The following is a 15031-nucleotide window of genomic DNA, read 5'->3' as shown; positions in this document are numbered from 1 at the left end:
TCTGATTCACTCTGACTCAAGTGGCAAAGGTAAGCCAGGAGTAAAAGAAGGTCTTTTGAGGTAATATTTTTGGAACACTTTAAGGCTGGCTTATCAGTTCCAATTCCACTCTTAACATTTGTTATTCATAAGAAAAGTGCCACTGAGAATGAAATGTTTGGAAATTATCCTGGTTGCATGTTATTCCAGTGCAGTGGAGGTGCAGAGAAGCTCCTGCTCAATCAGGTTCGCTTCTCTACCTGCTTTTGCAATATTCAGTAGGAAAGAGGAATGCCAAGCTAAATGACAGTAATTAGTTCTTGTGATTGGAGTAATGGTAGATGAAGAAACAAAGTGAATGCATAAACCAACGGTGGCTTGCCACCCACAGACACACGAAGCAGGCACTCTCTCACTCTACGCCCCCAACTCCAAGTAATCATTTCCTTTCTTCACCACTGTAGACTTTGAAAAAGGTTCTGCAATTTTTTTCCTACCACCTAACAATTCCATTTTTATTTTTCTTTTCCCCCAAGGAAAATAGTTTAAACTTCTCAAATCAAGCTGCTGCTATAAGGAGCCAGACAGTTTGAACTGATGAGAAGTGCACACAGCTTAACACCATGAAACCCACAGAGCAGACTTGGGTTAGAAAATAAATTTTATTCCTAATGTTAAGCTAACTTTTTTTATATAGTTGTTATTCTTAAAGGCTCTCTCTATATATATTGATTTTAAAAGCATTAAAATGTTATTGGTTAACCAAGTTTATGTTGCTAAGGTCTTTTCAAAAAGGGCATTTGAACATAACTGTGGTCCTCTGAAAGTCTGAAGACTGACTCAGTTTACCATAAATCCCTCATCCTGCTCCAGACTCTTTGCTGCTGCCTTTGATAAGCATTTGATGAAAAGCTAAAAATCATTTTTCCCTTTTAAATAAAAGTTCCATAACCACCACTCTGATCTTTAGTCTGCAGAGGAGCACGCTGGATGAGGCCTTGAGCAACCCGGGCTAGAGGGAGGTGTTCCTGCTCATGGGAGGGGGTTGGAATGAGATGATCTTCAAGGTCCCCTCCAACCCAAATCATCCTATGAATCTGTGTAGAGGAGCATCTCTGTGAACCACCCAAGCCCTGCAGAAGACCCACAGGCTGCTCGGCTTTCAGCGCTGCAAGGGACTTGGCTCTTCACTGGACCCAAGGCTTTGTAAATTTTAGGTGCTGAAAGGGGCTCTGTGTGCGTGGGTTTGGGAGGTGGCTGGAGCTGAGCCAGATCTGGGCAGAGCACCCTCACTAACAACATTAGTTGTCACACCAGAACTGAAGTGCTTGATCTAAATGTTGGCACCACCAGATCATTTTGAAGAAAAGAGTAAGATAACGTGGACCAAATCTCTATTTTTGAATCTTCTTCATAGAAAATGACCATGAGGGAAATGTAACCAGCCTATAACAGAAGGCATGACAAACTTCTCACCAAAGAGCTAGCTTGCCAAAGATACATGCAACTGGAAAACTGTCTTAGAATAGCAAATTTGGAGACAATTTTAGTAATAGATGACACAAACACACCCACTTAAATAACAGCTCCTAAAAATATTGCAGATAGACCTGTAGACAGCCTCCTGAAGTGCCTACCAGACCTTGCTTAAACTTGCTTAAACAAGACCCATGAAGGGGCTGGCAGCTGGGAGATGATACCACTGGGAAAGGAAGCAGAGTGATCAAAATGGAATGGGGATGAATGTGGAAGGATGGAAAACTTGAGGCAGCACAAAGCTGTGGGAGCATAAGACACTCTCTGTGGGATAATAAAATGAGTAAATGTACTCCCTGTCCTGAAAGGAGGTTGAAGTGAGAGTTGGTTTCTTCTTCCTAGTAATGAGTGATAGAACATGAGGAAACGGCCTCAAGTTGCACCAGGGGAGATTTAGGCTGGATATTAGGAGAAACTTCTTAACTGGAAGAGTGATCAGGCATTGGAACAGGCTGCCCAGGGAGGTGGTGGAGTCACCATCCCTGGAGGTGCTTGAAGAGGTAGACGCGGTGCTAAACACGGTTTAGGACCAGGCTTGGTAGAATTAGAGCGTGGTTGGACTCGGTGATCTTAAAGGGCTTTCCAATGGGATGCATTCTGTGATTCCATGACTCGTGCCCAAGCCGCAGCTGCACGGCGGGAGGGGGCGGGAAGAGGCACCGGGAAAGACAAACGCCGGGCAGTTTCATCAGGGGTGTGAGGACAGGGGACACCGGCCGGGCGCGGCGGGCAGAGGATGCAGAAGCGGCCCGGGGCGCGGCGGGAGGCTCCCGGGGCGCGGCGCCGGCCCCGCCTGGCCCCGCCCGCCGAATCGCGCTGCCCTTGAGCGCCCCCGCGCGCCCCCGCCCCGCTCCCGCGCTGCCGCCGGCGGGGAGGGCGGCGGGCAGGTGCGCGGCGGCTGCGGCGTGAGGCAGCGTTGGGGCCGCGTCTGCCTGCCCGCCGCCCCTCCTCGCTGGCTGCCGCCGCCCTTCCCGGCGTGAGCATCGGTCGTCTCCTGCCGCTGCGGCTCGCTTTCTCCTCCGCCTCCTCCTCGTCCTCCTCCTCCGTTCCGTCCTTCCAACGGCTCGGGAAGGCAAAACCGCCTCCCCCCGGGGGGTGCCCGTCGGTGGGTGCGCGCCCCCACACCCCCCTGCGCTCGCCTCCCCACCGCGGCAGCCGCCGGCGCAGCCCCGCTTAGCCCGGCCACCATGGCGTGCGGGAGGTAAGCGAGCTCCCTTCACCTCTCCTTGGCGGCGGGGCCGCTGCCCGGCTCTCATCCTCCCGCCGGGAGGTGCCGCACCTGCCGGGGCGCGCCCGCGTGTCCGCCGGCCCCGGCCGGCTGCGGGAAGGGGAGGGGGGCCGGTGAGTTTTCGGAAATGCCGGAGGAAAAGTTGCGCGGGGCGGAGGGGCCAAGCGGCTCCGCATTGTTGTTGGCGGGCGCGGGGTGTTCCCTTGCGGGCGGCGGCGTCGCGGTGTACTTCCGGGTTCGCACCTTCTCCTGCTTGACCGCCGCTCCGCGCCCCCTCCTCTGCTGCCTGCAGTCGCCCTCGGACGGAGCCGCAGCCTCTCAGCACTGGGCAGGGAGGGGGAAGGGGTGCTGCGCACGTCCAACACGAAGGACGGCAGCAGCGGGAACAGAGGAAGGGTGGTGGGATGGAGCCGGGCGGGGCGCGGAGCGCAGCGCCCCGCTGAGAGCCGCCGGCACCGCGGCGGCGGCCGGGGCCGAGGTAACGGCCGGGCAGCGGCGGCGGGGGGACGGTGCGACAGTTCGACACCAGGGGGCGGCCCGCGCCCCACCGCCGCTGCCGGTGCATGGCGGGGAGGGCCCGGCGATACGCTGCGGCCGGGGCTGTGTGTTTTGGCGGGGGTGAAACGAGGTTTGGCAGGGGGACCCCGCGGCCCACCGGCCGGGGTGGAAAGGGAGACTGGGGCGGAAAATGGATGGACGGCGGCGCGGGGATGGACGATGGGGCCGTAGCGGTGCGCCCCGAAGGGCGTGGGGTTTGACCGCTCTGTGGTAACTGCGGCCGGGGTCGAGGGGCTGGGGCGGGCGCCGCTGCCGCCGGGCGTCAGGCGCAGCGCCGTGTGCGCGGTGCGAGGGCTTTAACCGGGAGCGGCGGCGGGGCCGCCATTTTGAATGGTTTCCTGTCGCGCCGCAGGCAGCGCGGGGTCGCCGCCGGCCGCTGCCCACCCCCGGTGGCAGCCACCCCGCAGGGCTGCGGGGAGAAGGCCCCGGAGTGGGCTGCGGAGGTGCGGCCGGGGGAGGGGGGCGCGGCTCCGCCGGCGGGCTTGCCGGGGAACGGTCATCCGTAGCCTCACGGCTGGCTGTGAGGCGGAGTTGGTGGTGCCGACGGGACGCAGTGTCCAGGGAGAAGAAATAAAAGTGCCGAAGTGCCTCCAAAACGGCTGTTTTGTCCTTCTCCGGTGTGACGCCCGTGGGGAGAGGCGGCAGGGTCGGTCGGGCCGGTGGGCGTAGGCTGGGCCGCCGCCGTGCTAGGAGGTACAATGGCATCCGCGCCGGGGCCGCCGCGTTGTTCCTGCCCGCGTCTGGTGCTGCCTGGGCGGTGTGTGTGTGCTGGGCGCCGGTGCCGTGGGTAGGCTGGAGTCAAGCACGCAGTGGGGTCACAGAAACGGCTGGAAATTAGTACTTCATTTAAAAGTAAACAAGCAGTAGCAACGCACGCAAATACCCTGCCCAAGCTATTAAAGAATACGAAATTGTCATGTGTAGGTCTGAAAACTCTAGGGTGATTCGAAATCTTTTTGCTTTCACGTGAGAGAATTACCCATTTTAAGCTGCCACAGATGCTACCTAAAGACATTTCATTCATTTCTTTGTTTCTCTCTTAGCAGTTGTTAGCTTGTTAGCAGTTGTGAGTAAATTATGTATGATGTTCCTACAGTGATGGGACGAAGTAGTAGTGTAGTACTCTGTGCCAGACTGTTTACTGACTTCAGGCTTTTCCCCTATAGAACTCATCTTGCTGTTGCCTTTTAAATAGGCCAGCCAGAGGGCTGGGCTGTTTTCCCCATCTTGTATCCTCTCTTGGAATTCCACATCTTGCATGGGAATGCTATTTGTAATTCCAAGTCCAGAGAAATGTTCTGTCATGAAAATAACGTCCCCAGTTACTAAGAAAAGAATTACAGTTAAATTTGGTTGTGGTTTGTTTAAATGCAGCTGTGTGTAGTTTAGTGGGATCTGGATATTAACAATTTTACTACGATGCCATAGTGGAACTTTACTCTTAGCCTCACAGCCATGTGCTTTGCTTTACAAAACTGTAAGTCATTTCTTTTTAAAAGCACGCTAATAAACCCTTAAAGCTTCAGAGGAGACAACACTGAAAAGCTTGTTTGGAAAATTATTTACACAATACATGACTAAGTCATAATTCCTTAAAAAATGATGGATTTTCCCCTCCTTGGTATAGAGTAGTAAGAATCAATACCGAATTAAATTATGAGCTTAATTATTAATACACCAGGAAACCAACAGGGTGGGGGTTTTTTTTCCTGTAGGTAATAGCAGAAGTGGTGATTACAGCTGATGTTTGCTCTGTGTAGTCATTAGAAAAATGCAGCTTTAGTGAAAACTCTGCCCATGGTTGTATGACAAGCTGTCTCCTACTCAGGGTTTAAAATACATTCTGTCATAAGTACATGCTGCCATCTCCATTTTATCAACAAAAAAATCCTTCTTTGATCTGAAAAATATATTAGCTGACGCCTGTGAAGAACTTCAGAAGATGAAAAACGGTGAGAAATAAATGAAGGAGGAAACCCCAGCCCCTCTCCCCTTCTCCCTCCTAGGCCTGCATGGCAGCTGTCCAAGCCTGGATGCGGTGGTGGCTCACAAGCAGCGTTTCGAAGTGCAGCCCCGAGCACAGAAATCGGTTTTAAAGCTCGAGTGGTTAAAATATTTTCTTGTTTCTGCAACTCGCGGGGTTTGTGTCTGGAGCTCAGCTGAAGCTGGTGACAGCGCTGAGGAAGCAGGGCGCTGGGCCGGTAGTGGGGTGCCAAAGGTACCGCGTTCCCCCCGGACCGGAGGAGAAGAGCTGTGGGTCTCCCTTGTCCGGCAGCACGGGGTGACCGGGGAGGGGACACCGTCAGGGTGGTCCCGGGGCACAGGGCCGGGTGACGGGGAGGGACAGCGTGTGGCGGCTCCGGGGCACAGCACGGGGTGACCGGGGGCGGGGGGACAGCGTGAGGAGGCCCCGAGCACAGCACGGAGTGAGCGGGGGCCGGGCGGCCGCGGCCCCTCCCCTGGCCGCCGCTGTCCACGGTGCTGAACCCGCCGGCCATGTTGGCCCGGCCGCGGCCCGTGCTGCCGGGGGCTTTGCCGCATCCCGCCCGCTTCTGGCACCGCGCCGCAGGGGTGATGGCAGGGGGATGTTGTCACCTTTGTCACCCTTGATGTAACGTGCTCTATCGCTCTGCCATCCAACGCCGCTAGCAAAATCAGTGACAGGAATACTACGGCGCTTTCGTCGTCAGGAAAAAGGAGCCCTCCCAGCAGCAAAGATTTACCTTGTAGACAACTTGCCAAGCAAAACGTTACCTGTGTAAAATGGAAGTGCAGCTGAAACCAGCAACTAGCCAGGAGCTTGCTGTTTGCTATTTTTAACCACAGGTTCAGTTTATAAAAAGATGTTCTGAAAGCTGATAGCAAGAACAGCATGGCATCAGAGAGGAGGAAATAACCACTGAGACCATGGGGAAAGTTCAAGAAGAAAAAGCAGTATTCATTAGCAGCACCACAAACAGCAGCTTTTTTCTTTATTTCTGTTTTCTTTAAGAAACAACAAATTTTAAAAGGTTTGCAGTCTGGAAGATTTTTTTTTCTTCCCTAATTCATGTAACCTGTTTCAGCATCTCACTCAGTATTGCAACATTTAACAAAAAAATACAAGGAAAAAATGGAGAGGCTTTCCTCCCCCCCAACAAGTGTTCATTTTCTGTAACTGCACACTGGCTGTTTCAGCTGCAGTTGCACAATGAAAAGCAAATACACTGCCTGGGTTTAGTGTGTAAAGACTAAAACCAGACAAAACCAACCTGATGTGGTTCATATGGCAGGATAACAGTTTTAAGGACATAGAGAGTTTTCAGCATTCTGCTTCTATAAATAGAATGAACTGATATAGAGGGGCTTCAAATTAAGGGTCAGAGGTGACAAACCAGGACAAAGGTCATGCAGCTCGTTTTCAAGCAATCAGTTTCCAGTTTTTTCATGGTTGAACAAAAGCTTAATTATACAGAAAAGCAAGGACTGTAATATATAACTAGTTTTAACAGGGAAATAGAGGTCTAGAACATGCCTGTAATAGGGGTTTAGTTGTGATATTTTAACTAATGTGAAAACAGGACTGTCTAAATTTAAACATTTAAATCCATTTATTAACATGTAGTTGTCTACAGTCTTGGTTTAGTATTTGTACTTGAGAGCTAAGAGAAGAGTGTGCAGCCATTTCCTGCTTTGTCAGTGATCTTAGCAAAAGAAAAGAGGCCTGCCCTGATGAGCCATGCTCTAATTTCCCTGAAGTTAAGTTGCAGGTCCATGCATTTTGGCATTCATGCATATACTTCTCTTATCTAGCAAAGCACTTTCCTCAAAAATGCTATTTCCAGTGCACAGCATTCTGCATGTCACAGTGCAGCAATTACACAGACCTAAAACCTGTTTAACCAGTATGTTTGTGTGACTGTCACCCTATGTTTATTTTCTTCTCACTGTAATTCAGATTGAGGGTTCTTAACCATTGGAAGGGATTGCTTCAATGTTTGTATGATCACATTTACACTAAATCGTGTTTTTGTTAGTATTCTAAAAGTATTTAGTACACATTCTATAGGTACCATTTGTTACATGTTTAGCCCACAAGCAGTATTGCAACACCTAAGGCGAATGCCCACAAATGATGCTGTTAAATTCTGTGCATTCACTTTGTGTATCATATGGCAGGGTTTTGCTTTTCTTCCAGATACTGCCTTCTGTACCTACTTCAAGTGATGTCTGCACTGATTATACTTATTTTCACCTTTAATTTTAGAGGCTGATTTTTTTTTTTAGCTCTGTATCACTGATACACCTGTTTGGTTCTTTTTCCTGGACTGAATGAATGACCACCTATCTGCACTAAAGTTTATGAAAATGTACCATTGCATTGCTTTTATTTGTTCAGTTGCTTTTGAAGGGTGACTCAATCAGCAAGTATGACTGTCCACTCCAGTTAAAATGACAAGAATGTCACACAATCTGTACTATCCATACTGGAAAGTGAATACTGGTGTTTAAAATACAGATAATTATCTGTTGGTTTGCTTTTCTTACCTTTGGGTTGGCTGGTTTCCTCTGGTTAGCTTGTTATGAAATACAAATTATTAATTACAAATACATCTTTATTTAATTCTATGGCTAAAAGAAAAATAAACCAAACCCAAACCCAAGAAAGAATATTCTGTGTTTCACAGGTACATGGCACATGCAAATAAACCAAATATTGTATGCAAAGGAAAGGATAAGTGCAAGATGTGTAAATCCAACAAAAATAATGTAAAGCATTTAAGAAAGGTCTGGGTGGAAAAAAAATCAAAACTAAAGTTGTTATAAAAGCAGGTAAAAAAAAAAATCTATGGAACATAATTTTTACAACAAACCCTGTCACAGTGCCAGTACTTTGGGGGGGAGAGGGATGATGTTAAAGTCCTAATTGGTTAGAGGATTTTTAGAACCTAAATGAAAGGTTTGAGTTTTACAGCCTGTTGATAGACCAAACTGAATCTTGGTTTAATAATGGGTTTGTCCTGACAAATAAAACCCCACACAATTCTGGATTTAAAAGGTGCCAGCTCTACAGCCAATGTGAATAACACACATTCAATTTAAGTGTCATCAGGGAAAATGGGGAGACAAATAAAATACAGTAAAAATTCTTTAAACTTTAATAAGGGATTCACTTTGTTGCCATAATGTCTCTTGCTTAATTTGGCCTTTAACATGCATCTTTTTAGGGCTTCATTTGGCATTGTTGTGTCTGCAAATGGTTTTCAAGTGGGGAAGTTAAATATTGTTGTATATAGTTTCTGACAGAAATAAATAACTGCAAACTAAAACAAGCTCTGGAAAAGATGTTGCTCTAGCTATGCTTTCAGAACTGTGGCTTTTAAAGGTTTAGGTTTTTTTCCTGGCAAGGACTGATGCTAGCTCGTTTTAAAAATACAAAGGAAAATGCCTCTGAAAACAGAAGCAAGGAAGCTCAGAAGGTAGTTGTCTCCTGATTTCATTTGCTGTACAGCAAATCAGTGTCATTTCAATATGCTAATGCTGACAATAAACTGGGAACAAAGTACTTGAAATAGGAAGAAAACAGAGAAGCAGTGATAGTAGAGGGTGATGTGGTTTGTATTTTTAGATTATGTATTTTAAAAATAAGCTTTGAATCTTGGAGAGTGTTGTTTGAAACATCCATTTTACATTCCCCTTTATTGAATAGTTGCTTAATATCTCTGCATTCACATGCAGGCAATATGAAATTACTGATGAAACTCAAATACACTAAATGAGAGAATTGTGTCTATTTATAGCCAGTCCTTAAAACAGAAATCCTCCTGTTCAGTATATTCCTTTAGCACATATTATTAAAGTTCTAAACTAAATAAATCCTAATTAGTTCTGTTTTTTTAAGCATAAAATAATTGTCAGTGTTAATAATAAGACTATTTCATTTTGAAGAGAAACTCTGATCCTGTGTAAATAGCTAGCTGGCTTTCACTGGCTCTGGTTCTGACACAGTGGGGTTTGCTGCTCCTTTTGTTGCTTGAAAGAATTGGATTTGTAGCAGTAGTGGAAGCACAGCTTCCCTTTCTCTGTTCCTGCCCCCACTGTAGTCAAATGTCCTTCTTACAGATAGTTCAAGGCTGCATAACTGGACATTTGACCTTCAAAAATGTGAACTTCTTCAAAACTCTTGCATCTCCTCAGATACCTGGGCTGTTGTCAGGCTGTTTTATTTTCTTAGAACGTAATGATCCTCCTCCAGAGCAGTGACAAAATCAACTGAAATTAGTGAAGAAAGACCAACCTTTAATTTGCTAATTGTTAGGTCAGCATTTTTTAAATGTGGGGGTATTTGCATCTCACATGCCCTTGCTTTTATCTTGGTTATTCTAATGGTATGTGAGGAAAAGCATGGAAGGAAAGCAGGTAAAATTGTGGCTAGACTAAGAAAAAAAAAAATGTGAGATACTAAGGAAAAAAAATGGTAGAGCATTTAACTACCTTTTTTTCCCCCCCTATAAGAGGGGACATTGACACCTGAGTGGACCTTTGCAGGAACTTGCAACTTTTCCTACTTAGGCATTTCAAAGCTACTGTATTTTACTGAACAAAACAAAAAGGACAGTTAAAATGATGAAGACATCTTGGGAGGTGTAGGGGTTTCTTTTGTACATTGAAGGAATCCATGTACACACTCTTAAAACAAGTTAATTCAGAGTATAAGACAACAGCCATCTGTGATGTTTGAAGTGACGCTGTGGTATGTACAGTGCTCCAACCAGCAGTCAAGAGCTGTAACTGAGGACAAGGTGTTAATATTCACTGATTCAAAACACAGCAAAGTTTGTTAATGGTAAAATGTGTTTTCCAAGCTCATGTACCTCACCAATGTTTGTGTGTGTCTATATATTAAAAAAGCTGATGTTTTGTGCTGCTTCTGTGCTTGGTTTTTGTGCAGTTTTTAAATAGTGTATGCATTTGCAGCCTTGGTTCATCTGAGTCATCCCTCTGCCTTTTGAGTTAACTAAAAGATCTCCTCTAACATCAGAAAGCTTTCCCCTATTCTTTGCATGACTGTCATATTTGTTTGGTACAAAATAAAGTGTTGGTGATTTTTTCCCCCCCTTTTTTAGCTCATCTGCATTCTGATCCTACTTAGAGGATTTGGTACAAAATAAAGTATTGATGAGATTTGCTTTTTTTTTTTTTAGCTCATCTGCATTGTGATCCTACTTAGAGTATCCAACATTCTTTCAAATAATAAGTTATAAGATATTGCTGGGTTTACTCCAAGGGAAGAAATCAGTCCCCTGGCTCTCACTGACCCTGAAAAAAACAGGTTTAATATCCCCAGTTTTCTCTTTTAAAATATATTAATTTTTTTTGCAAGGAATCTTATGATTTATTTAAATGGTGTAACTATGGATGTAACTATTTTATTCCCATCCAAGCAAATCCTGGGTTTGAATCTTTAGGCAGCAAACTTGCTTCAGCTAACAGATTCAAAGCCATGCTTAGCAAAGAGAAGGCTTTCCTTTATGAGAGGTATAAATGTATTTTCCCCTGACCGATAAGTTGTCAGAAAAGAAGCTGTATCAGCTGTCCAGTCAGGTGATGAAGAGAACGTTCTACTTGTAAGGAAAGCTGGAATACCTTCTTTGGATGTCTGTCAGTGTGTCTTTACCCCTTTTCATCGTGTTTCCTATCCTGCAATAATTCCATATGGTGTTTCTGTGGCAGTATTTTTTTGTGCCTAGTTACAGTATCCTTCTGAGGCTGTGAGAGTTTGGTTAAAACAAAGACTGATTTGAAAGCAAGTAACTTTTTCACTAAAGGCATCTTGCTGTCTAACACATAAATGCCTGAGTAGCATTTTGTTGGTTATTTGCAGTTAAAAAGTTAATGTAAATGTCAAGATAGTTTCAGAACTAAAATGCCAACTTTTTTTCCCCCCGGTTCTGTACAGCATCAGAGGGCACAGGAGAGTTCCCCATGAGAACATTTCAGAATCCAAACCTGCTTCCATTTCAGTCAGGACTGATTTCTTCTGGCTTTCAGTTAATTTATCATTTGAACTGTGTGGTTTAAATGAGTTCATAGAATTGGAGGAATGCTCAGCTCTCTAATGATGTCCCTTTGCCAAGGCTCTTGTGTGGTATTGGGAACCTTTTTAGAAGAACTGCTTCATTTTTTAAAAAATGAAAAAATCCTTTTTTCCACTTAATAATCAGTTTGTCTGAACTATGTAATGCTTACAGAAGTGTGTGTGTGCTGGTGATGCTGGAAGCAGGAATAACTTGAGCCGCTGCTATTTTCAGCTACAACTTTTGAGAGCTGTACTTTTCCTCCCCTTTGAGTCCTGACACCACTCCTCCAAATATTTATTTTTAATCCCTTCATAAACTGAAGCAGACTCCGTGCCAAAGCAGAGAACAGATCCTTTACTCTATGCTTGCATATTTCATTATGTTGCATAAATAATGCAAGTAAATCCGAAAGACACAAAAGCCACATAGCCACAGGTTGGCAGAACAAAGCAGCAGACACAAGAGATTGGGCTTCAGTGCTTGAAGGTGTAAAAGCAGAGACAGGCTTCATACAAGGCAGAAGTCCCCACAATTCCAGTGGAAAACTTAGTTACTACTAAAGAAGAGGAACTGAATCAGCTTGCCAGTGCTGCTGCACTCAAAAGAAAGATGGTACCATCCCCTTTTCCAGTTCCTGGGGCTGGAAAGTTCTCAGGATAAATGAGTGTAGGGGAAGAGAAGTGATTTTTTTGGTTTGTCCTTGCTCATTCTTCTGGTGTTGCTCACTCCTAGTGGAATACCCCATTTTTATTTGTCAGGGAGCAGGATAACTGCCAGGATGTGCCCTTAAATTGGAGAAACACCTATCTCAGATTTCTGTAAAAAGAAGAGACTTGGGCTTGTGTCTAAACTGGAGGGCAATGCTATTCCCTGTTTGTTTTGGATGGGTTTTAATCAAAGTAGACCTTCCAAAAGGCAGTAGAGGGTGGCAAGAAGACAGGCTTGTGGCAGGTGAGTTTGTGCATGCTCCTATCTGGTCATCTTCTATTTATTAAACAAACTGGACAGCTAAGCTCTTCTTCATGTTTCCCACCATCTGCAGTACTCCTTTTTAGTGTCATATGTTCATTGGCTTTGCACACAATTCGTCAGGCCCTGCTCAACTAGATCAAGGGCCACCACTCTTCACACAGTTTCCCCCAGATAACATCAGTATTCTGCTGACTAATTTGGTCTGTTCAAATCAAGACCTAGAATTCAATAATCTACATTCTGCTCTGCAATTTTATAGCTGGCAAAACTGAAACAATTTTTCTACTGATACTCATTAATTGGAGTCAAGTTACATACAAGTTTGACCATGAGTGAATCCTGAAGAATCATTTTTTGTTGTGTTGTTTTTTTTTCAGTCACATGCAAGGCATGACTTTAATGTGTACAATTTAAGCATAGTAAAGACAACTCATTAGTTCTTAGGTTACCTATTGCAATTAAATATTGATAAAGGAAACACACACCTTCCAATATCCTGCAAATCTGTGTCTTTTCCCTCTGTTGTCATCAATTGCATAGCTTTCCGTAAGAGGCCAGTGAAAGGGACGATTCAGTGCCTTAATAGATGCAAAGCAGTGGCTGAGTTTTGGCCTTGGTTACCTCATTGTGGCTCTGATGAGCTAGGTAAGCCTCAGCAAGTTCATAGGTCACCTCCCAGAGTCAATGCCCTGGCATTTTATGGCCCTCTAATGAGCCGTTAAAACTGGAGAAGAGGTAATTAAGTATGGTACTCGGGCATGATGTACACAGTACTGACTCCAGCTCTCTGATTTTAGGTTCCTCAGAAGACGATGAGGTCATTCAAGAAGGTCTCCTCAGGCTCAGGTCAGTCTCCTCTATGGCGTCTTACATGGCTGACTTTGTATCTATAAAGATGAAGTGCTGCAGCACTTGTGTCCCACCGGCTCTGAGCTTAATTCTTGGGGGGGAGGGGGGAGAGAAAATCATTTCGTGCACAAGCTTCAGAGATTCCTGCTTGATGCCGCTTGTGTTGTGTGAGACAAATAAACAGTTACACGAGGAAAGTTCACTTACGGCAGATACCTGTTGCCAGAGCCCACACGTCTGTGGGAAGGGCGTTGGGCAGCCCACAGCGTACCCACCCGTGGCCGTACGCACACTGAACTTCCCCAGTTCCTGCACAACTCCAGCTGGGCCTGACTACCACTCTGATCCCGACCCAGCCGCCAGCGCAGCCCTCCCGTCCAGCCCCCCCCGGGACTGCGGCCGTGCCCACCCGGCGGCGCATGCGCGGGGCAGGGGCCGCGGAGCTCCCCCGCGGCGCGGCGCTGCGCACCCGCGGAAGGCAAGCGGCCCAGTCTCCGCTGCTCGGCGAGCCCGGGGTTGGCGCTGGCAGGGGTCAGGTTTTCCCCGTGGGGGGGGGGCTACAGCTCCTGTGGCATCGCCCGGGCGGATTCGCGCCCCAGCGGAACACGCACGCACAGCTCACATGCGGCTGGCCTGGGTGCGGGACAGGCTGGGACAGGGCGCCTGAGGCACAACCCCTGCCCCGGTTGCCGTCCTAAGCCTGCATCGAGGGAGGGGGCGATGAAACTGGGCCGCTGGCGCAGTTCCTTGCAGTTAGCCTCCTTCAACCCGCCGGCCGAGTTGGCTATCGGTTGCAAATCCCCATCTGAGAGACTTACTGTGCCTGAGACGCATTCTGCGGCGGAGCTCGCCGTGGGGGGGAGCTTTCCGCGTCCGCCCGCCCGCGCATCCCACGCGGCGTTAGAGCAAGTTCCAAAACCCCCATCCGTCGGCACCGACCCACGGGAGGACGGACGGTACGGGCACCGCCGCTCTTCATTTTGACCAAGTGTCATTAAATCCCGTAGCGAAACCACCCGACCCATCGGCCGGGGCCGCTCCGTCTCCCCACCGACGGCTGGCGCCTGCCTCAGACATGCCGGCTCCCAAACCCTGCTCCGGCCCAAGTGGGAGGGCGAGGGGCGAGAGGCTGCCATTTAAAACAGCATTTCCCGGCAAGAGCCGTCGGGTTGTTACGGGCACTGTGCGAAACCACTGTATCAAAAGATGTACGTCGAGGAAATCCTATCCCTCATCGTTCCCAGCCGCAGGAAGAGCGCAGCCCTATCGGAGATGTGTGTTGGTTTGGGTTGTTGTGGAGTTTTTTAAACAACTATTTTTAAAAATCATAACCACCCTGCTTTCCGAAGTGTGCGGGAAGACATGTCACCATGTCACCGCATCCCCCGCTGGGAAGAAACCGCATTTTCCGGAAGCGTTGAACAAAAGACCGAGGGCAGAGCCCCGCTCCGAGGGACGGCGGCGGGGCCGTGCCTGCGGACATCGGCAGAGCCCTCCCGCTAGGCTGCCGCCCGACTTTCGCTCTCCCTTACGCCCGGCGGGCAACGAGCGATTGGAAACGCGTGTGGCCCCTGTCCCCAGAGCAACGGCAACGGCCGGCGGGCCTCAGCCCCGGGCACTTCAGGGCGGCGGAAAAGGAAGGAGGTTTTGGTGCCCGAAGCCTGAGTGAGGGCTGTGGTGGGGAGGGCTGGGAGCCGGCACCGCCTCGGCCCGGGCGTCGTTGTGGAGTCGCACAGAGCCCCCTCAGCCCCGGCGGCTGTCTGCCGTGAGGAAGCGGCTGGAATAGCCCCGCCACCACCACCCACTCCCCGGACCTCCTCCCTCCGCGTTAAGAAGAGACGGTTTCGAT

At 48.0% G+C, this 15031-nt stretch overlaps 1 protein-coding gene across 1 annotated transcript in view; it reads left to right on the top strand.

Moving 5' to 3' along the window:
* The first annotated feature begins 2644 nt into the window (after positions 1 to 2644).
* LIN28B (lin-28 homolog B) overlaps positions 2645 to 15031 on the top strand; it is a 76566-nt gene continuing 64179 nt past the window's right edge. The window contains exons 1-2 of the mRNA XM_054174022.1: positions 2645 to 2716; positions 13131 to 13179. Of these exons, the coding sequence (XP_054029997.1) occupies positions 13146 to 13179 (34 nt within the window). The 5' untranslated portion in view covers positions 2645 to 2716; positions 13131 to 13145. The remainder of the gene's footprint in view (positions 2717 to 13130; positions 13180 to 15031) is intronic.

This window comes from Dryobates pubescens, chromosome 28, assembly GCF_014839835.1.
Source record: "Dryobates pubescens isolate bDryPub1 chromosome 28, bDryPub1.pri, whole genome shotgun sequence".
NCBI classification, from domain to species: domain Eukaryota; kingdom Metazoa; phylum Chordata; class Aves; order Piciformes; family Picidae; genus Dryobates; species Dryobates pubescens.
Note: the sequence above shows the minus strand (reverse complement) of the source record. Positions and strands in the feature narration are given on the sequence as shown.